Raw genomic sequence first — 20,458 nt, forward strand, 5'->3', positions numbered from 1 at the left:
AAGGTAATATATGTACATGGTCAGAAATTCTAGAGGCACAACAAGATATCTAGGGAAAATCCTCTCTCACAGTTCCTCACAGCTCCCAGTGCTCTGCACTGTAGCCAGGTTTCTAATTTGTCCTTCCAGGGATAAAGGATCTTCTTACTTATTCTTTGGTTAGTTTCCTATTTTACCCAAATGGATGCATATGAGAAACACTTTCCTAGGCCTTGCTTTGCCCCCCTTAGTATTTGTTGGAGATTGTTCCATATCCATACACAAAACTGCCTTGTTCATTATATATTTTGAAGTTTAAGTAATCTCTCTACCCAACATGGGCTTTAACTCATGACCTTGAGATCCGGAGTTCCATGCTCTTCTGACTGAGCCAGTCAGGCACCCATGCCTTGTTCTTATAAGCAGTTGCAGGGTATTCCACTATGTGAGTACATTGTGACTTCTTTAATGGGTTTCCTACCTGTCAGATTATTAAATCGTTCCTAACCTTCTGTTTTGACAGACAGCTCTATAATGGCTATCCTTACGAAGCAGATCATTCTACACATGTGAAAAATGTATCTCTAGGAGGTGTTTCCCAGAAGTGGAAGCATTAGAGCAGAGTGTACATATTTAGTTTTGGAAGACATTCGACTTGCTCACCACAGACAGTAGACCAACGTCACTTGAAAAAATCAATATGTGAGGGAGTCTGTTCCCTCACGCTCCAAGCAACAAAGCGTCACCAATATTTTGATCGTTGTCGTGTGAAAAGTGGCATCCTACTATGATTTTAATTCTTATTATTATGAAGCTAAGATTTCTTTCATTCATCTAGAATCCATCTGCATTTCTTTCCCTGTGAACTGTATTTTCAGCCATTTGCCTATTTCATTTCTTGAGCCTCCGGTCTTTTTATAGTGCGTTTGCATATAAAGGAAACTAACATCTTACGACAGGTTTCCAATTTATCTTCTGACTTCATGTGTGGTTCGTCCAATTACGTTAATCGTTACGAGGAGGAAAGGCTGTTCACGCCCCGTCCACGGTCCACGCTCGTCCGCGGCGGGTGGGAGCTCCTCGTGGTCCGCCCACCCTGCGGGTCGCGCTCCCCGGCGCCTGCTCCCTCCTCGCGCCCACGTGGGCTCCCCTGCAGGCGGCCGAAGATGTCCGTCCGTCCCAGGCAGGCCCAGGCGCACGTCGGCGGCCCCGTGGGGCAAGGCTCTCGGGCAGGACGCTCCCTCGGGAACTGCGTCCCACACGCGGCGAAGTTTCCTGTCCAGCTCCCGCTTCCGACTCCTTCGCTGGCCTGTCTCCAGCCTCGCGGCCGCCACACGGACCCGTCCCCACCCCTTCCCGAGGCCCAACCCCGACCTCGACCGCACCCCGGCCCCGGCTCCCACCCGCACCCCCGCCCGCCAACGCTCCACCGTCTCCGCGGGTTGCCTCCTTCGGGAACTTCGGGAACTTCGCTCCAATGGGTGAAGAACAAACCGCGGACGTGACGCCCCTGGAAGCCCGGCAAGGAGGGCCTCGCCCCGGGCCCCGAAAAGGCAACGAGCGGGGGCTCTGCCCCGACAGGCCTGGGGCCTCCAGGCGGCGCAAGGGGCGCAGGGACCGCAGAGGGCGCAGGGGCCGCGGGAGCAGCAGAGGCCGCAGGGGCCGCAGGAGTCGCAGAGGCCGCAGGGGGCGCAGGGGCCGCGGGAGCCGCAGAGGCCGCAGGGGGCGGAGCCGCAGAGGCGCAGGGGGCGCAGGGGCCGCAGGAGCAGCAGAGGCCGCAGAGGGCGCAGGGGGCGCAGGGGCCGCAGGAGCAGCAGAGGCCGCAGGGGGCGCAGGGGGCGGAGCCGCAGAGGCGCAGGGGGCGCAGGGGCCGCAGGAGCAGCAGAGGCCGCAGGGGGCGCAGGGGCCGCAGGAGCAGCAGAGGCCGCAGGGGGCGGAGCCGCAGAGGCGCAGGGGGCGCAGGGGCCGCAGGGGCCGCAGGAGCAGCAGAGGCCGCAGGGGGCGCAGGGGGCGGAGCCGCAGAGGCGCAGGGGGCGCAGGGGCCGCAGGGGCCGCAGGAGCAGCAGAGGCCGCAGGGGGCGCAGGGGCCGCAGGAGCAGCAGGGGCCGCAGGGGGCGCAGGGGCCGCAGGAGCAGCAGAGGCCGCAGGGGGCGCAGGGGCCGCAGGAGCAGCAGGGGCCGCAGGGGGCGCAGGGGCCGCAGGAGCAGCAGAGGCCGCAGGGGGCGCAGGGGCCGCAGGAGCAGCAGAGGCCGCAGGGGGAGCAGGGGCCGCAAAGGCCGCACAGCGTCTGCGGTCTTGGGGCCCCGGCACTGGTGGGCACCGCGTCCTCGCGGCCCGCGGGCGCCCCGGCACGACTCGCTCTCCGCTCCTGGACTCGGCCACAGCCCCGTCCCCCCGGGGTTCCGCCGCAGGACAGCGCGCCCGGGCTTAGCCCCGAACTCCGGCCACCTGGGGGCCGACGGGGCGCCTCGGAACCAACGGCTCGACGCCGGATTCCAGCGCTAGAGGGGACGCGAGTGCGGAGGACTTCCGGGGCGGGGTCCGGCTGGAGCGGAAGAGGCCTGGGGCTGCGCGGGGCCGGGCGGGGAGCGGGAAGGACGCCGTGGGTGCAGGGGCTCGGCCATGAACTTGGAGCGGCTGCGGAAGCGCGTCCGGCAGTACCTGGACCAGGTGGGCCGCCCGACCGGGAAGGGGGAGCCCGGGGGCTGGGGAGGCCAGTCGGCTCTGAGCCCTGGTCCGCGGGGGTGGCTGTCGTCGCGGTCTCGGCGGCGCCGGGTCCGACCCGGCCTGGGCCTTGGGCCCGGAGTAAAGCGCTCCACGGGAGGGGCGCAGCCCCCCAGCCCCGCAGGCCTCCAGCTCTTCAGCCCTGCGGGTTCCCAGCCCCCGCGACTCCTCACCCCAGCCCCTCAGCCCTCCAGCACCGCAGTCCCCCAGCCCCGAAACCCATCACCCCAACCCCGCATCACCGCAAGCCCCCAGCCCCCCAGGCCCGCAGCCCCCCAGGCCCCACAGCACTGCAGCCCCCAGCACCCCAGCCTCGCACCCCACAGCTCCCCAGCATCCCAGCCCCCCCCCCCCCCCCCCGCCTTGTGGATGAGGGACCGTCAGCCTCGCACGTGCTGTGTACTGCGAGAAGTTTAGTTGTAATCTTATTTGGCAGGACTTAAGTGAATAAAAATACAAATAAGTGTGTTTTGTGGGGTCAGCATTTTTAAAAATTCATGTTAACAATATCTGCATTCCCTGCACTGCCCGTGAATGAACAGCAGTGTTTAAGAAGTTGATTCCAGCACTTAGGTTTTGTCAAGTTTATGCCCTCCAAATAAGTTGGAAACCAAGAAGGGGAGGGAAAAGCATATTTGATATGGAATGTTTGGAGTGAATCTGAGATTATGCCGCCAGATGCCTGCCGTACATTGGAGGCTCTATTTTGGCAAGTCAGTTAAATGGAGCAAATGCCGCTGAGCACTTTCCCTTGGGCCCTGCAGACTGAATAGGAAGGAGCCTGCCTGGTTTCCACCCCTGGGGGCACTTACAGCGAGCAGAGCAGAGGCGTGACCATTCTGGAAGCATTCCTCTTCCCAGATTGACTGGCTACACAGTACCTAGTTGGCATTCAAGAACTGAGAACCGCTGCTAACGAGATACTGCAAAATAATTGTTTAAGTTTTCTAGTGTTTTAGGTACCTACTGATCTATTTTTCCAATGTATTACACTTCTACAAAGAAAAGAAATCCTACCTTCTTGAGCTATGATTATCAAAGATCTTACAGTAATGTTCTTATTGTACCACTGAACCAAAACTCACCTAGCTGCATGTAAAATGGAGATATGATTGGTAGACCCCTGGTACATGTAAACCATTTTTGTATTAAGATGTCAATTTATTATATAGCAGTCTAATATTAGATATCTGTTGAAAACTATTGAAATAACAGCAGTTACTTTTATTTTTTTAATATAGCAACAGTATCAAAGTGCTCTATTTTGGGCAGATAAAGTAGCTTCACTTTCTCATGGTAAGTGACAACTTTAAATTTTTTTTCCTGATTTCTGTATTTTAAAAGGCTTTATAGTTTTCCTTGTACCTCTGACCAATTAAGTGATTTTTTTCTTCCAGAGGAACCCCAGGACATTTATTGGTTGGCTCAGTGTCTTTACCTAACAGCACAGTATCATAGAGCAGCTCATGCACTTCGGTCACGAAAACTGGACAAAGTAAGTGTGTGGACTTTAAAGCTTCCCAAAGCTTTTCAAAGTTGTCAATAGATTCAATGTCAAAATTATTTTAAAGGCTTCAGTTTTTCTGATTGAATGAGAAATTTTCTCATTCCTAATCTCCCTTTTGTCCCTCCAGCCGAGTCACTTAGTTTTTAAAATTCTGTTTTCTAAATAACCCTGAAATGATGGATATTCCTTTCCGTTTCATTACTCCTCGTACTTGTCAGGTCTTTCGTCTGTTTTGTCTTAGCCTCTTGTCTCTCTAGTAACATCTTTCCCACTTCTACTTTCCCTCTCTTTTTAACTATCCTTTAAACTATCACAAGGGTGATCTTCCCAAAACAGAAACACAGTCCTGATTATAGCACTCACCATATCACTAAGTGATTTTCCATCATCTACAGGGTCAAATCAGATGCATTAATAGTCCTCTGTGATTTCTCTCCAGTCTGTGTTGAACCGGGTCATGCTGACTACTTGCAGTCCTTTAGACCTACCCACTTTTTTCTCCGTTTAATTGGCTAGTATTGCTCATGCCCTTCTTTCAGAGTTTATGTAGTTTATGTCTTCCTGCCAGAACCTCCTCGAGGGCAGATCCTTACTCCTTTTTGAATCCTAGGTGCTAGTGAGGAGTAGGTTCACCATGAGTATAGTATTAAAAAGACTGGATTTGGGTTTTCTGCAAAAGTAAAAGGACAAATTAGGAAGGTTGCTTTCTTCATTTTATGCTTATAGCTTTCTTTTAGAATGGGAGCATGTATTATCTTGATCTCTTTTTTAATAATTTCTTTCCTAGCTATATGAAGCATGTCGCTACCTTGCAGCTAGATGCCATGTAAGTGTGCCCTCAGTTTCAATTTTCTTTGGTAAGAGTTTAATTATGTGAATGTTATGCATTCCTTACATATGTGTAAGGATTCTGGTGATCGGGCTTGGCAGATTAGTAAAATACTTCATGAGGAAATGTTCTTTTCTTTAGTATTATTTGCTATAAAATATCCTCAGTTTACTAGAATCTGACATGCAAGAAGAAAATTGTTTTAGAATTTTAAAATTTAAATTCTACATTTTAAATTTAGGTAATGAGTTGGCATGATATATTATTAACTTTTGAAATATACACATAGTATCCATGTGTATATCTAGTGTTAGAAGTCATGGGTGATAAACAGTATTTCTGGTTTTTACACAGTATGCTGCAAAAGAGCATCAACAAGCTCTTGATATTCTTGATATGGAGGAGCCAATCAACAAAAGGTTGTTTGAGAAATGCTTAAAGGATGAAAGTGGCTTGAAAGACCCCTCTAGTGACTGGGAAATGTCACAGTCCTCAGTAAGTCACACTGTAGTAATAAGCATGCTTCAGTAACTTTGGTGAGAATTACCCACAGGACATGGCAAACAAAAACCACCTTCTTTTCTTTGAGTATCACCATGTTAAAACAGTTTGCTTTCCAACTTATTTGTCGCTGAAACACAAAAACATACTGAGGCATTTCTGAGTCCTTAGTTGGAAGCTGTAGTTATGTCCTCATATGCCTGAATCTGGAATAGGCTGACTTGGTATCTTTTTTCTCATACTTGATGCCTTAAGCTACTTGGGCAAGTGGACTAACCCTTCCCCTTCTTTTTTTTTTTTTTTTTAAAGATTTTATTTATTTATTCATGAGAGACCCAGAGAGAGACAGAGGGGCAGAGACAAAGGCAGAGGGAGAAGTAGGCTCCATGCAGGGAGCCTGATGTGGGACTCGAACCTGGGTTTCCAGGATCAGGCCCTGGGCTGAAGGCAGCGCTAAACCGCTGAGCCACCTGGGCTGCCCTAACCCTTCCCCTTCTTACTGTGTTGCAATGGCCTACCCGCAGCCTGCAGAAAACCTTGATTACCTTAGTTTGCTTCCTTCCAGGGAGTGGTCAGGTGTTACTATTTATGTTATATTGTATATTTTAGTTTGTAGACTTCATATCTGCCCGCAAATTCCTTGTTGACAGAGGTTATATAATGTAGCCTAATCAATAACGTTCACAGTCAGATTACTAATCTGGACTGTTATTCTTGTTTTCTTTCTTTCTTTTTTTTTCTTTCATTTTTTTTAACAGCCTTCTTGAGATAATCTATTTATGTGCTAAGAAGCACATTCATTTTTCTGTTAAGAAAGGTATTTTTGAGGGAGCTTGGTTATTACCATTATTATTTTTGGACTGCTTATCTGTTAATTTATCTAAGAAATGCATGGTTTGTTTGTAATGTGTTATTTATGAAATCACTTTTTTAAAAAAATTTTAACAAGTCGTAGGGTACTGAATAGGTCTAAGATTTGCTTGTTATATCCTCTGATATTTTTAGGTTTGGATTTTCTGATGAATCTTCTTTGCCCTTTACCAGTTTTAGCTGCTTATCTTTGGATCATCTATAAGTCTAGTTACATATTTCTTGAGGGTCACAGTCTGGAATATGGATTACCCTACCCTCTTGTTAATGGTAGTGCAGTGGCGACTGTGCCTACACCTTGATGTGTGCTTACACCTTCTGGTTCTCACAAGACCTTGTAAGTAACGTGAGGGAAGGAAACCTGTCTGGAGTCACTAGTAAGCCTCAGAGCTGGGATTGGAACTCAGGTCTGCCCAGTACTACAAGCCCATGACCATTGTGCTGTGTTGCTACATTAAGTTTCTTTCACTGAGATCTGCCTATCAAACTGAGTTTGATTTAATATTTGTATGCTCTTTGCTATCTCAATCATTACCCTCTCTGAGACAGGATAGGAACAAAGTAGCAGTGACATGTACTCTAGTTATAAAGATTGTTGAAGTGAGGAGAGCTTAAGATAGATAGATTAGTTTTACTTTGTTTTCCTGTTTTACTTTATACTAACAGTTGGGATGGAACAAATCCTTTTAAAGGTAAAGAAAAGTCTCAGCCTTCAGGTAATATATAATTCTTGATCAAAAATTAAGTTTAGAAGTATTGATTTAGTATGTGACTCCTCATTTTTCCAACAGATAAAGAGTTCTATTTGTCTCCTACGGGGGAAGATCTACGATGCCCTGGATAACCGAGCCCTAGCTACTTATAGCTACAAAGAAGCTTTGAAGCTCGATGCCTACTGTTTTGAAGCATTTGATCTTTTAACATCACATCACATGTTGACAGCCCAAGAAGGTTTGGAAACTCAAGTGTTTTTATGTTTAGCACAATTAATAGTGTTTGGATTTTTTTTTTTCCTCTGAAGTCTGTAGAATCGAGCAGACAATGTTGCAGGTTTAAATAGACCTCTTAACTTCCTTAGCATCTTCAAATGTGAAGCACATTACAAAGGACAGTTTTTTACAGTGTCCCCTTGCTGTCAGAGTCTTTAGGGGTTTTGATGTATAAGACCATCTTTTTGAGAAGTGACTTAAGGTAGTGTCAGCCGAGTTCTCAGCTTCTGATTCAGAGGTGCCCAACCCGGCTGCACCTCAAAGCCCTGAAGAACTTTAAAAACATCAGTGTGCAGGTCCCGACTCCAGGCAAGTGGAATGGAATCTCTGTTCTTGGGGCCCTGGGTCAGATGTTTTAAAGTTCTCAGATGACCCTGAGGTACAGGTAGGGCTGAGAACCATAGACCTAGTATGTGAGCAGTAATACGAAGGGAACATAACGCAAGAAATGGAGAGAAGGTGGAGATGTTGTATTAATGGGACTCAAGCACATTTTAGCCTAGGGCAGTGGTTTTGCCCTCTAGGGACATTCTTGATTTTTACAAATTGAGAATGGTAGTGGGAGGTTTGCTACTGGCATCTAGTGGGTAGAGGTGAGATCCCGCTAACCATTCTGTGGTGCTTAGGACAGCCAACATGACAGAATTGTTCACTCAGAGTGAGGCTGGGAAACCAGCCTGCTGGTCCTTGTATCTGGTGATGTGCAGCATCGCTTAAAAGGCTTCATGGCTCAGCCCTCCAGGTAGTTCTCACCACCTGGGTCTGGAACCACTGTCCTAGTTTTTCTAGTACATTTTGATCTTGTTATTTTCTCTTCTGAGTTTGATTTACTTAGACCAAGAACTATAGAAGAATATTTTTCATTGCTGATGTTTTTTTCCCCCATAAATATTGTGAGGATTTTTTTTTTTTTTAACATTTTTAAGAAAAAGAACTTCTTGAGTCACTACCTCTTAGCAAGCTCTGTACTGAAGAACAGGAATTGCTACGCTTTCTGTTTGAGAACAAATTAAAAAAGGTAAGTGAAAACACTGTATTTGCTTTATGTAAATGTTTTACTAAATTTGGCCTCTGTTCTTTTACTAGCTAAATTTTTAAAAGTTAATTTTTATTACTTTAGCACATTTGCAAGAATAGATTTAGATTGCTTAAATGATGATTCCTAAAAAAGCTTCCAAAAACGTGTCTTTCTCCTACGGACACATTCCTACCCTGGAATTCCGTGATAAAATTGAGAGGAGAGTTCAGCTAATTGAGAAGAGGACAAATGACCAGGAAGTTAAGAGCTTCTGAATCTCACACTTGCCCAGTGCACAGCCTTGAGCCCTCGAGCCAGATTGAGGCTGCCATTTGATTTGTGTCACTCATTGAGTTCATGTCTACCTTTCTCTGTTGCAGTATAATAAACCTAGTGAAACTGTCCTCCCCGAGTCTGTAGATGGTTTGCAAGAGAACCTGGATGTGGTAGTGTCTTTAGCTGAAAGACATTATTATAACTGTGATTTTAAAATGTGCTACAAGCTTACTTCTGTGTAAGTATATCCACTCGTTTCTGTGTAGGAACATAAGAGTTCTGTCCCGTTTTACCTAAGGAGTGTGTGGGACTGCTTTCTGAGTAATCTTGAAATGGGTGATAATTTAAGTTGCTTTTACCTTTTATAGGTTACTAGGGGGGGGTAATTGTTTCTTAAAAGAACAAATTACAGGTTTATGCATGCTTGTAGTTTTATTCTATTACTTTAGGAATAGACATGTCCCTCATCTCAGTCTTCTATAATTTGCAAGTTTGAAAATACCGTTCTGGCACATAGTCTTATAAAATCCATTCTTTGTTAAAGTAGGGACTTAGTAAAATCCTCTAGATACTGGGTATTCAGTCAGTCTCACTAACTAGCCAAGCCATCCCCTCATGCCAGTTTTCCAGTGCACCTGATTCAGACTTGTCTCTTAGCTACATTATATATGCTATTTTTACTATATGTGCTGTAGAAGTGAGCACACATATGCTATTTTGAATGAATCTTGAGGATTGCTTTAAATCCTTGATTTCACAAAAATTTTAAGTGACAAATACTTATCATCTGTTTAATATTTCGTATTGTTTTTAATCCTAAATAATTGGATTGTTCATTTTATGTTATAGTTTTAATGATTTAAAGTAAATATATGTGATAGTGTGTATTTTTATTCCTAACAAATAAACCAGAAATTTCTCTTTCACTTGTGAGATAATTAATCATTACCTTAACTGAATCAAGGTGAAGTAAGAAAGTAAAAAAGTATTGTACCCCACAGTATTTTACATAATGACTGTTTAGACATTGCTAATTTTAATGAGTTTTCTGTTACATACTGTTTCTGGCACAGTAAGTCTGTTGTTTTGACTTTCAGAGTAATGGAGAAAGATCCTTTCCATGCAAACTGTTTACCTGTACATATAGGTACACTTGTGGAGCTGAATAAAGCAAATGGTAAAAAATTTTTTTAAATGAAAATAATTATTGGGGTGCCTGGGTGGCTCAGTTGAGCATCTGACTCTTGATCTCAGCTCAGGTCTTGATCTCAGGGTCTTGAGTTCAGGCCCTGTGTTTGGCATCACGCAGGGTGTGGAGCCTACTTAAAACAAAATAATAATTGTTAAGACAAAAAATTTCTGTAACTCTTGAAATTTTGTCTCAAATCCTGGATATTTGAGATTGCAGGTGACAACATAATGGAGTTCTCCAATAAAAGTAGTAGGGTAAGAAAGGCTTATTAGGGCACCTGGGTGACTCACTGGTTGAACATCTGCCTTTGGCTCAGGTCTGTCTCGGGCTCTCTGCAGGAAGCCTGCTTCTCCAACTCTGTTTCTCTGCCCCTCTCTCTGTGTCTCTCATGAATAGATAAATAAAATCTTAAAAAAAAAATAAGAAAGGCTTATCAGAGTGACTGAGGATCAATTCTATTATGCAGCAGAATACTGTTTCTTTAATCTGTGCCTCCTTTTCTCAAATGTAGTTTGTGGTTTAGGTTATATAAGCTTTATAGTGTTGGGGCCAGTTTTTCCTTTTTTTTTGTAAATCTCTAAGAAAATTGATAAGATAGCAGGCAGTAACTGTTTAGAAACTGGAGGGGGACAGACTTTTTTTTGCTTGTGCTTTCCATATTTTAACATTTCAGAAACTTAGTTATATTTGGATGATATTTGCCCTTAAGTCTTTTAAGCTGAATAGTGGACTCTGTCAGGATTTTAAAAAGCCAGACACTCCCATTCCAGACCCCTGCTGCTCAAACCGTGGTTTGTGAACCAGCAGCATGACATTTCCCGGAGGTTTGTTATGGATGCAGTCACTGGCTATCTTAGTCTAATGCGTCCGAGTCTGCATGTGGGAAACATCAATGGCATGTTATGACTTACACATTCCTCAAGAAGAAATCATTGTGCTGATTTGATAAACTTGAAAGTTTGGTTACTCAGATTGATTGTGGATGATATGGATGCTCCATAAGGCCATAGGGTTAGAGACCTCAGTTTTTAAGATAGGTCAAAAGCTGTGAAACTACTTTTTAAGTACCATGACGTGCTCTCTCATGTGCCACTCCAGAAGCACTCAGCACCCACTTACTGGGTAAGGAATGGGAGTGAATGAAAAATCTGTAACAGCTGCCTTGTGCAGTTGGTATATCTCCTTACGTAGAAAGAAGGAAAAGTATAAAATTTTTGCTGTGAGAACAAAATCTGTGTGATTGTGAAGAGTTGTAACTGGAGGAAAGTCGTATCTTAAAATTCATTGGATCTATTTTTTTTCTTTTTCTCTAATGTAGAACTTTTCTATCTTTCTCATAAGTTGGTGGATCTATATCCTAGTAATCCTGTAAGTAAGTGTAAAACTTTTTTTATTATGGTATTTTTTATGTAATAGCTTATATTTAAGTTCAAGCAAATAATGTTTTATTTCAAGGTGTTGGAGGAGAACCTCCTAGTGCTACGATAATTAGAAGCAGCATTAGCTTTTTCAGTCCATGAGCTTTTTTATTTTTCTAAGTATCTTCAAACAAGAGCTTAAGACAAAAATCCTTTTTTCTGGTTATAGTAATTATATACACTTATTTTAAAATACTTGACATACAGAAAAAGAAAATATTGAAAGTGAAAGTCATACTCTCACCTCTTACTGAGTAATGCTAATGCGTTTTCACACTGCACATGTAAGATACCTTATTGAACAATGCAGTGATTGAAATCAGTGTCTCCACTGCTGTGGGTCACAACCACCCAGACATTGAAACTGGAATCAGGAACTAGGTCTTTAGAGACAGAAGTCAGGGATCAAGGCCTAAGGCTCTCATAAGAATCCATCCTCGGCCAGCATGAAAGTAATCTAGAAAGAGGCAAAACCAGTGCAAGAGAAGTCAGCTAATGAGGTTGATCCTGGTTAGTTCCTGCTTGGAGCCAGGGTCGAGCCAGGGAAGACATGACGCAGGCTGGCATTTGAACTCTGGGAGCCAGATCTTCTGTTGAACCCTACACAGACGTCATTGAAGGCACTTTGAGGAAGAATCTTTTCTTTTTTTATCTAGGACTTTTTTTTCATCTAGGACTTTTAATAGCCTGTCTCAGAGAAGTTTCTAACTTGAACTAGAGTAGCTTGAGCTAGAACATGTATGTGATGGAACATCTAGTCCATGCTCTGGCCTAATCTGTTAGAGATTTCCATTTCCAACGTAAGCATCTTTGGTTACAGTAAATTTTGAACTTTGTAGGTATCTTGGTTTGCGGTGGGATGCTACTATCTCATGGTTGGTCATAAAAACGAGCATGCCAGAAGATATCTCAGGTACGAATCTGTTGTCTTCCTCCCCCTGTAAGAAGCCCCTATAGGCTTCCTATAAAGTGATTTCTTGTTCATCCTTTTAATATAGTAATTAGTTAAGTAATTTAAAAGCAATATGAAAGAATGATTTGTTTAGCAGATTCAGTTCAGTTGTATCAATTATGTACCTTTTTATAGGATGTCATGAGGGGAGATTCAAGTCAGTGGTCATTGATCTTGTTCTCAAGGAACTTACAATACATTTAAATCATTATTTATAAACTTGAAGAAATATGAAACAATAATGTAATTTGAAACTTGTTTTTCATTTACAAAGATAATAAATATTATAACCTTTTACTTTTAGGACTTCTTTTGTTAACAGTTGTGAAATTATATGAAACCCTGTGAGATTAGGATCACTAAATGTGACTATAGAACAGAATTCTTGGGGGTGCCTGGGTTGCTCAGCGGTTGAGCATCTGCCTTTGGCTCAGGACGTGATCTCGGAGTTCCGGGGGGATTGAGTCCTGCATCAGTCTCCTGTATGGAGCCTGCTTCTCCTCCCTCTGCCTATGTCTCTGCCTCTCTCTGTGTCTCTCATGAATAAATAAAACCTTTAAAAAAAAAAAAAAAAAGAACAGAATTCTTGCCCTAGTGAACTGGTTTATATGAGGGTCTGTTGTGGTCTTACCTTCAGGAACTCCATGCAGCCAAGTGAAGCTAACCAGTATTATTCAATTATTCAAGTACAGAAAAATGGGAAAGTGTATGGACCTTGGACCCAGATTTGAATTCTAATGCAAGTCTTGCCACTTACTAGTTAGTTTCTCTGACCCTGTTTTCTTTAAAATGGAAATGATACAATACTTGTATCCCCGGCTTATTAGGAAAACTGGTAGGTGACACGTAAAGAAGGACCTTGCACAAGGAAGAAAATAGGGAGGAGTTCTCTGATCAGTTGAGTTTTGCATTTTAGAAGAACTTACTGTGTTTTTCGTGGAGTAGGAAGGTATGCTTCTCTGATTTAGTGGTGGACTCTCCATGAAACAAGGAATATTTGAGTAATAGAAAATAAAATGCTGGGAAATGAGAATCTCATCCTTTGTGTTTTCCATGTTTTGTGGTATGTGTCACCAGTATGTCTGCTGACTGAAGACTACTTAATAACTGTTTGAGACCATGCAATCCAGTCTGCAGAATCAGAGTGACTCTCTTACCACCATCCATGGGATGTCACTTAATGTTCCCAGGCTCAGTATCCTTATCTTTAAAATATAAATAATTGTGGGGATCCCTGGGTGGCTCAGTGGTTTAGCGCCTGCCTTTGGCCCAGGGCGCGATCCTGGAGTCCTGGGATCGAGTCCCACGTCGGGCTCCTAACATGGAGCCCGCTTCTCCCTCCTCTTGTGTCTCTGCCTCTTTCTCTGTCTCTGTCTCTCTCTCTCTATGTCTATCATAAATAAATAAGTCTTAAAAAATAAAATAAAATGAAATATAAATAATTACAAGTTATTAGGAGTAGGTGATGCATATAAGGCACCTAACATGGTGCCTCATTAAATGGTTGCTGCTACCACCATTAGTGAAACAAAGCTCCTAGATTAAGTAATATTTCGGTACCAGATGCCATTGGGTTCAACTATTTTAGCTAAAAAATAGTGGATCTCGGGCAGCCCCGGTGGCCCAGCAGTTTGGCGCCGCCTTCGGCCCAGAGTGTGATCCTGGAGACCCGGGGTCGAGTCCCATGTTGGGCTCCCTGCATGAAGCCTGCTTCTTTCCCTCTCCCTCTGCCTGTGTCTCTGCCTCTCTCTCTCTCTCTGTGTCTGCAATGAATAAATAAATAAAATATTAATAAATAAATAAATAAAAAATAGCGGATCTCTTAAAATTTTGCTTGTACTATTAAGCACTTTTATTTCAAATGAATTAACACAGTTGTTATGTGTTTAGTATGTTGAGAGCTCATTTATTTATTTAATTCTAATATCTTCGAAGCCATCAGCTTATATAAGGTTAACAATTTAAGAATGAATATATTACTAGAATGGCATCTCTCGTTTCAGCAAAGCAACAACACTTGAGAAGACTTACGGGCCTGCGTGGGTAGCATATGGACACTCATTTGCAGTTGAGAGTGAGCACGACCAAGCCATGGCTGCTTACTTTACAGCAGCACAGCTGATGAAAGGGTATGACAGAGCAGGTGGTAAAATCCATGAAGGATTGCTTTTGCTCACAGAATGAGAATTCCACTATTACTGCCACTCCCATTTAGTTACTGAATCAAATTATCTTACTTGTGTCTTGTTAGTAGCTTATGATTTAAAACAACTATTGGAAGTTGAGGGAAAGAGAGTCTGCTGTAGTGATTTTGCCTAGCAGTTCACCATAACCAATACAGAAGGGAAATAGGAAATAAAGCTGAGGGAAGAGGTGAGGATACAAGCTCCTTCTCACATGCTCATGCAAGAATGAAAGTATTCATGAGCAAATTGTTAATTTATAGTCTATTTAATTCCAAAAGGTATTTGCTCTGGGCTTAGTGGACTATATTTGCCAGTGTTCCAGATTTCTATTGATATATCAATATTAAGTATATTGATATTCCGTGATATAAGTGTGCCCTAAGAGTATCTTACTTTGGGGAGTGGAGTATTGCTGTTACTCCTATCAACTCTCTTTGGACTCCCCTCACCCGAGGCCTACCATATTCTTTTGTGTGGACTGCCTCCATCTCTGGAGAGGCAGTAGGAGTACAGCAGTTCAGAGGGCTGGTCTAGAGTCACCACCTGGTGATCTTGGCAAACTATGTACCCTCCTGAAAATAAGTGTAATCACAGTACTTATTTCTGGGAGTCATTGAGACAATAACAAAGACTTTGAACAACACCTGACATGCAGAACACACTCAGTAAAAGTTAGCTGCCTTCATTTGTTTGCTTGTATTATTCAGGAAGGGGATCATCTATTCATTTGCACTAAATGTCCTTTTGTTAGGTTTAACCCTTTTCAGGCTATCAGACTTATTTTGGCACCCAGTTCTGGATCTAATATTCATGATCCCCAGATTTTTTTCAATTCTGTTAGATTTGATGTATATGACTTTTATATCTAACTTGTCATCCCTGCACATATTGTAAAGGAAATAGCTCCCTAGTTGCGGTAGTCTCTTTAGCCTGCCTTAACAAAGTGCCAAAGACTGGGTAACTTAAAGAATGAAAACTTACGGGGATCCCTGGGTGGCGCAGCGGTTTGGCGCCTGCCTTTGGCCCAGGGCGCGATCCTGGAGACCCGGGATCGAGTCCCACGTCGGGCTCCTGGTGCATGGAGCCTGCTTCTCCCTCTGCCTGTGTCTCTGCCTCTCTCTCTCTCTGTGACTATCATAAATAAAAAAAATTAAAAAAAAAAAAAAAAGAATGAAAACTTACTTTCTCACAGCTCCAGAGACTGGGAAACGCTGGTCAGGGTGCTGTCCTGTTTGGTCTTCGTGAAGGCTCTTCCTGACTTGCAAATAGCCACTTTCTCACTGTCCTCATGCGGCGGGACAGAGCTTTGGCATTTTTTCTTTCACAGGGGCACCAGCCCTATTGTGTTAGGTCCCCATCCTTACGACATCATTTAACCTTTATTATTTCCTCACAGGCCTTCTCCAAATGTAGTCACATTGGGGTAGGGCTTAACATGAATTTGGTTGAGGTGGGGGATGTATAAATTGAGTCCTAATACCAGTGTACTAGAAACAGTCTTCCAGAGGTACCTGGATGGTTCAGTCCGTTAAGCATCTGCCTTCCATTTAGGTCATGATCTCCGGGTCCTGGGATCAAGTCCCACGTCAGGCTCCCTGCCCAGCGGGGAATCTGCTTCTCCCTTGGCCTGCCCCTCCCCTCCAATCAATCTATATCTATATCTATATATCTATATCTATATCTATTCTATATCTATCTTAAAAAAAATAACCCTCCAGGTTAAAATTGTTCAGCCCCTTATCGATTTACCTACATGGTCCTCAATAGTTAGCCCAAGATTCTCCTGTTTATCCACCAAGACATGTGACTTTTTCCAGTGCTTTGCTAAAGCTTGGCTCCCATATCTATGTAGACAGACCCTAACGAATGACAGATCTAATCTGTCAATCTGATAAATTGGCAGGAAAAAAAAAATCTCCATAATTTGCCGTGGGTTGTTTCTTAGGAGCACAGGCTAGAGTATGCTTGCTTTTTTTCCTGGATGCTCACAAACCCACAAGAGTTAGTTGTTTGTTAGTTCCTACCTAAAAATCAAAACCAGTGATACTTTCCCAGTTTAACAAACTTTATCCAAGTAAATTTTCAAATCAGCTCATCAAGATAAGCATTATTCTTTTTAGTTCTTCCTCATCAGAAAAACTTTGCATTCTCTTAACTTGCCCTGTGTTCAGATAAATGTTTGAAATTGTGTAAATATCTTAAGTTTCCTGTATGATTCCTTCTTTGAGCCACTGGTTATGTAGAATATGTTTAATTTCCACATATTTGTGAATTTCCCAAATTTCCTACTCAGGATTTTTCATTTAATTCCATTGTGGTTGGAGAACATACTGCATGTATTTCAATCCTTTCAAAGTTCTTGAGGCTTGTTTCATGATCTAACATGGTCTACCTAGAATGTTCTAGGTGCACTTAAGAATTCTGCTTTTTTCCAGTACAGTATTATCACTGTAATCTCTTGGGTCTGATTGCGTTTCCTTTTTTTATCCTCCATCCATTATTCTACCAGTTATGACAGATGGAGTATTGAAGCCTCCCAACTGTTACTGTTAAACTGCCTCTTTTCCCCTCCAATTCTGGCAGTTTTTGCTACATGTATTTTGGATCTCTATTGTTGAATTCTCGATGGATTGAGCCTTTTATTATGGAAGGTCATCCTTCATTGTCTCTGGTAACAGATTTTGTCTTTCAGTCTATTTTGTCCAATATTAGTATAATCACCTCAGTTCTCTTTGTTACTGTTTGCTTGGTCGGTCATTTCCCATCCTTTTACTTTTAACTTGTTTGTGTCTTGTTGTGAATCTGAAGTATGTCTCATAGATAAAATGTAGTTGGATTGTGGTTTTATTATCCATTCTGTGAATGTCTTGCCTTTTGATGGAATTTTATTCATTTATGTTTTATAAAATTACTGATAAGTTTAGAATTTATGTTTGCCATTTTGCTCTGTTTATGTCTTATGTCTCTTTTGTTCTTTCTTGTTACTGCCTTTTGTTTAGATATTTTGTAACATACATTTTAATTCCATGGTTTTTCCTTATAGTATGTTTTTTGAGCTCTTTTTTGTGGTTTTCTTGAAGATTATAGTTAACATCTTAAACCAGTCTAATTTGGATTAATACCAAAAATGGGACTTTCCAACACCAACAACCAGTTCTCTGATTCGCTGGACATGAGCTAAGTCCTATAAGTCAATTCAGTTATTTTTTATTTTTTATTTAAAATTTTTATTTAAATTCAATTAACATATAATTATTATTAATTTCAGAGATAGAAGTCAGTGATTCATACATCTTAAATAACACCCTGTTCTCATTGTATCATGTGCCCTCCTTAATGTCCATCACCCAGTGACCTCATCCCCCCACACTTCTCCTTCCAGCAACCCTCACTTTGTTTCCTATGGTTAAGAATGTTTATGGTTTGTCTCCGTCTCTGATTTTTTCTTTTTTCTTTTTCCATCTCTTCCCCTATGATCCTGTTTCTTAAATTCCATATATGAGATCATATAATTGTCTTTCTCTAATTGACTTATTTCACTCAGCATAATATCCTCTAACTCCATCCATATTGTTACAAGTGGCCAGATTTCATCCTTTCTGATGGCTGAGTAATATTCCGTTGTATATACAGACCATCTTCTTTATCCATTCATCTGTCGATGGACATCTGGGCTCCTCCCACAGATTGTTGCTCTAAACACTGGGGTGCAGATGCCCCTTTGGATTACTACTTTTGTATCTTTAGGGTAAATACCCAGTAGTGAATTGCTGGGTTGTAGGGTAGCTCTATTGTCAACTTCTTTTTTTTTTTTATTGTCAACTTCTTGAGGAACCTCCACACTTGTCCAGAGTGGCTGGTTCCTACCAACAGTGCATGAGGGTTCCCCTTTCTCTGCATCTTCACCAACCTCTGTCGTTTCCTGACTTGTTCATTTTAGCCATTCTGACAGGTATCAATGGTGGTTTTAATTTGTATTTCTCTGTAGCCGACTGTTGGCTCAGTTTAGTTCTGACATTAGCTGGACTTAGTGTAGACCTCACAGGTTAAGTGCTTGGCCCCACAGGACTGCCCCTCCCCACTTCAGATCCAGTGATAAGTCCCAGGCCACTTTTACTTCTGACTGTCTATGAATCAGAGGTTCCCGTTACCCTCTCCTGAGATTTGATGATTTGCTGGAATGACCTACCAAACTCAGGAAGGCATTTTACTTACATTTTCTGGCTTATTATAAAGGATACATTCAGGAATAGCCAGATGGAAGAGACACACACACGAGGCATGTGTGGCACACACGAGGTATGTGTGGAGGTGCGCGTGGTTTCTACTCCTCTTCAGGCATGCCACCCTTTCAGCACTGCTTTGTGCTCACCAATCCAGAAACTCTAGGGCTCATTGTTTGAAAGTTTTTTTGGAGTTCAGTTTCCAACCCTTCCCTTCCTGGGAGGTCAGTGGGTGGGAACAAAGGTTGCAACCCTCTCATCACGTAGTCCTTCTGGTGACCAGCTCCATCTCCAGGCTATTGCAGGGTCCTACCCTAAATCACCTGAATTAGCATAAACAGATATGATCAAAAGCGGTCATGAATCACAAAGAGACTCCACTCCCACCACTCAGGAAATTGTGAGGGTTTTAGGTGCTCTGTATGAAGAACACGGGAAGACCAAATATATTTCTCATTTTACCACAGCAACTTAATTCCAGTAATACATAAAAACTTCACCCCTATGCATCTCTGTTTCCTCCTCCCTCCTTTGTGCTGTTGTCTTATGCATTACATTTACACATTGTAAATCCCTTAACACGTATCTAATTGTTATGTTATCTATTAAATCAGACAAAAATACATTTGTATTCTTATGTCGGGGCACTTGGATGACTCAGCAGTTGGGTGTCTGCCTGCGGCTGGGTGTGATCCTGGGATCCCAGGATCGAGTCCCACATTGGGCTTCCTGCAGGGAGCCTGCTTCTCCCTCTGCCTGTGTCTCTTCCTTTGTCTCTGTCTCTCATGAATAAATAAATAAAATATTTTAAAAAATGCATTTATATTGTTTTATGTTTACCTATATGGTTACTTTTAGTAAGCTGTTTTTTTTTTTTTTTTAAATGTGAGATTTGAGTTACTGTCTAGTGTCCTTTTCATTTCAGCCCGAGGGAATGATTCTCTTCAGTGTTTCTTATAAGGTAAATCTGCAACAGGATTTCTCAGCTTTTTGTTGCCCTGAGAAATTTTTGATTTCACCTTCATTTTCAGGAATGGTTTTGTTGGATATAAAATCTTGGTTGGCACTCTTTCTTTCAGCGCTTTGAATGTCATCCATCTGCCTTCCTGGTCTCCAGGTATTGGATTAGAAGTCAGGTGTGAATCTTAATAGGAATCTCTTGTGTGTTATTGGTTGCAGTTTCTTTTCTTTCTTTCTTTTTTTTTCTTTTTTTTAATTTTATTTATTCATGAGAGAAACAGAGAGAGAGGCAGAGACACAGGCAGAGGGAGAAGCAGGCTCCATGCAGGAAGCCCGACGTGGGACTCGATCCCAGGTCTCCAGGATCAGGCCCTGGGCCGAAGGCAGCGCTAAACCGCTGGGCCACCCAGGCATCCCCCCTGGTTGCAGTTTCTTATTGCTTTAAAGGTTGAGGGGTGCTTTATCAGTAGTCTGTCTATGGTGTGTCCAGGTGTGGATCTCTGAGTATTCTATTTGGAGTTTTTTTTTTTTTTGTTTGTTTGTTTTTTTGAGCTCAGATACTATTTGGTTTATATTCTTCCTGCCCCTTCTGTCTCCCTTTGCCTTCTGGGGCTCTCATCATGCAGACTCTGGTGTGTGTGGTGGCATCCCATAGGTGTCTAAAGCTCTGTTCATTTTTGTTCACTCTTTTATCTTTCTGTTCCTTAGACTGGGTAATATCAGTTGACCTGTCGTCAGGTTCACTGATTCTTCAGCCTGTTCAAGCTGCTGGCAAACCCTTCTAGTGAATTTTTATTATTTTACTTTTCAACTCAGAATTTTCTATTTCTATTT

General features: G+C 42.8%; 1 protein-coding gene across 3 annotated transcripts in view; it reads left to right on the plus strand.

The window, feature by feature from the left end:
* Positions 1 to 2,223: 2,223 nt before the first annotated feature.
* CDC16 (cell division cycle 16) overlaps positions 2,224 to 20,458 on the plus strand; it is a 35,339-nt gene continuing 17,104 nt past the window's right edge. For 2 of the 3 annotated variants that reach the window (XR_008665757.1, XM_055335815.1), the window contains exons 1-12: positions 2,226 to 2,649; positions 3,945 to 3,999; positions 4,101 to 4,198; positions 4,998 to 5,036; positions 5,394 to 5,534; positions 7,202 to 7,361; positions 8,326 to 8,417; positions 8,798 to 8,931; positions 9,791 to 9,870; positions 11,204 to 11,253; positions 12,143 to 12,216; positions 14,259 to 14,384. Coding sequence is in view for 2 of the 3 variants with exons in the window: in XM_055335815.1 (XP_055191790.1) it covers positions 2,602 to 2,649; positions 3,945 to 3,999; positions 4,101 to 4,198; positions 4,998 to 5,036; positions 5,394 to 5,534; positions 7,202 to 7,361; positions 8,326 to 8,417; positions 8,798 to 8,931; positions 9,791 to 9,870; positions 11,204 to 11,253; positions 12,143 to 12,216; positions 14,259 to 14,384 (1,097 nt within the window). In the remaining variant the exon portion in view is untranslated. Of the gene's footprint in view, positions 2,650 to 3,944; positions 4,000 to 4,100; positions 4,199 to 4,997; positions 5,037 to 5,393; positions 5,535 to 7,201; positions 7,362 to 8,325; positions 8,418 to 8,797; positions 8,932 to 9,790; positions 9,871 to 11,203; positions 11,254 to 12,142; positions 12,217 to 14,258; positions 14,385 to 20,458 lie in introns of all 3 variants that reach the window. The other variant, XM_055335816.1, reaches the window with a different exon arrangement.

This window comes from Nyctereutes procyonoides, unplaced genomic scaffold (assembly GCF_905146905.1).
Source record: "Nyctereutes procyonoides isolate TBG_1078 unplaced genomic scaffold, NYPRO_anot_genome, whole genome shotgun sequence".
Lineage (NCBI taxonomy): Eukaryota > Metazoa > Chordata > Mammalia > Carnivora > Canidae > Nyctereutes > Nyctereutes procyonoides.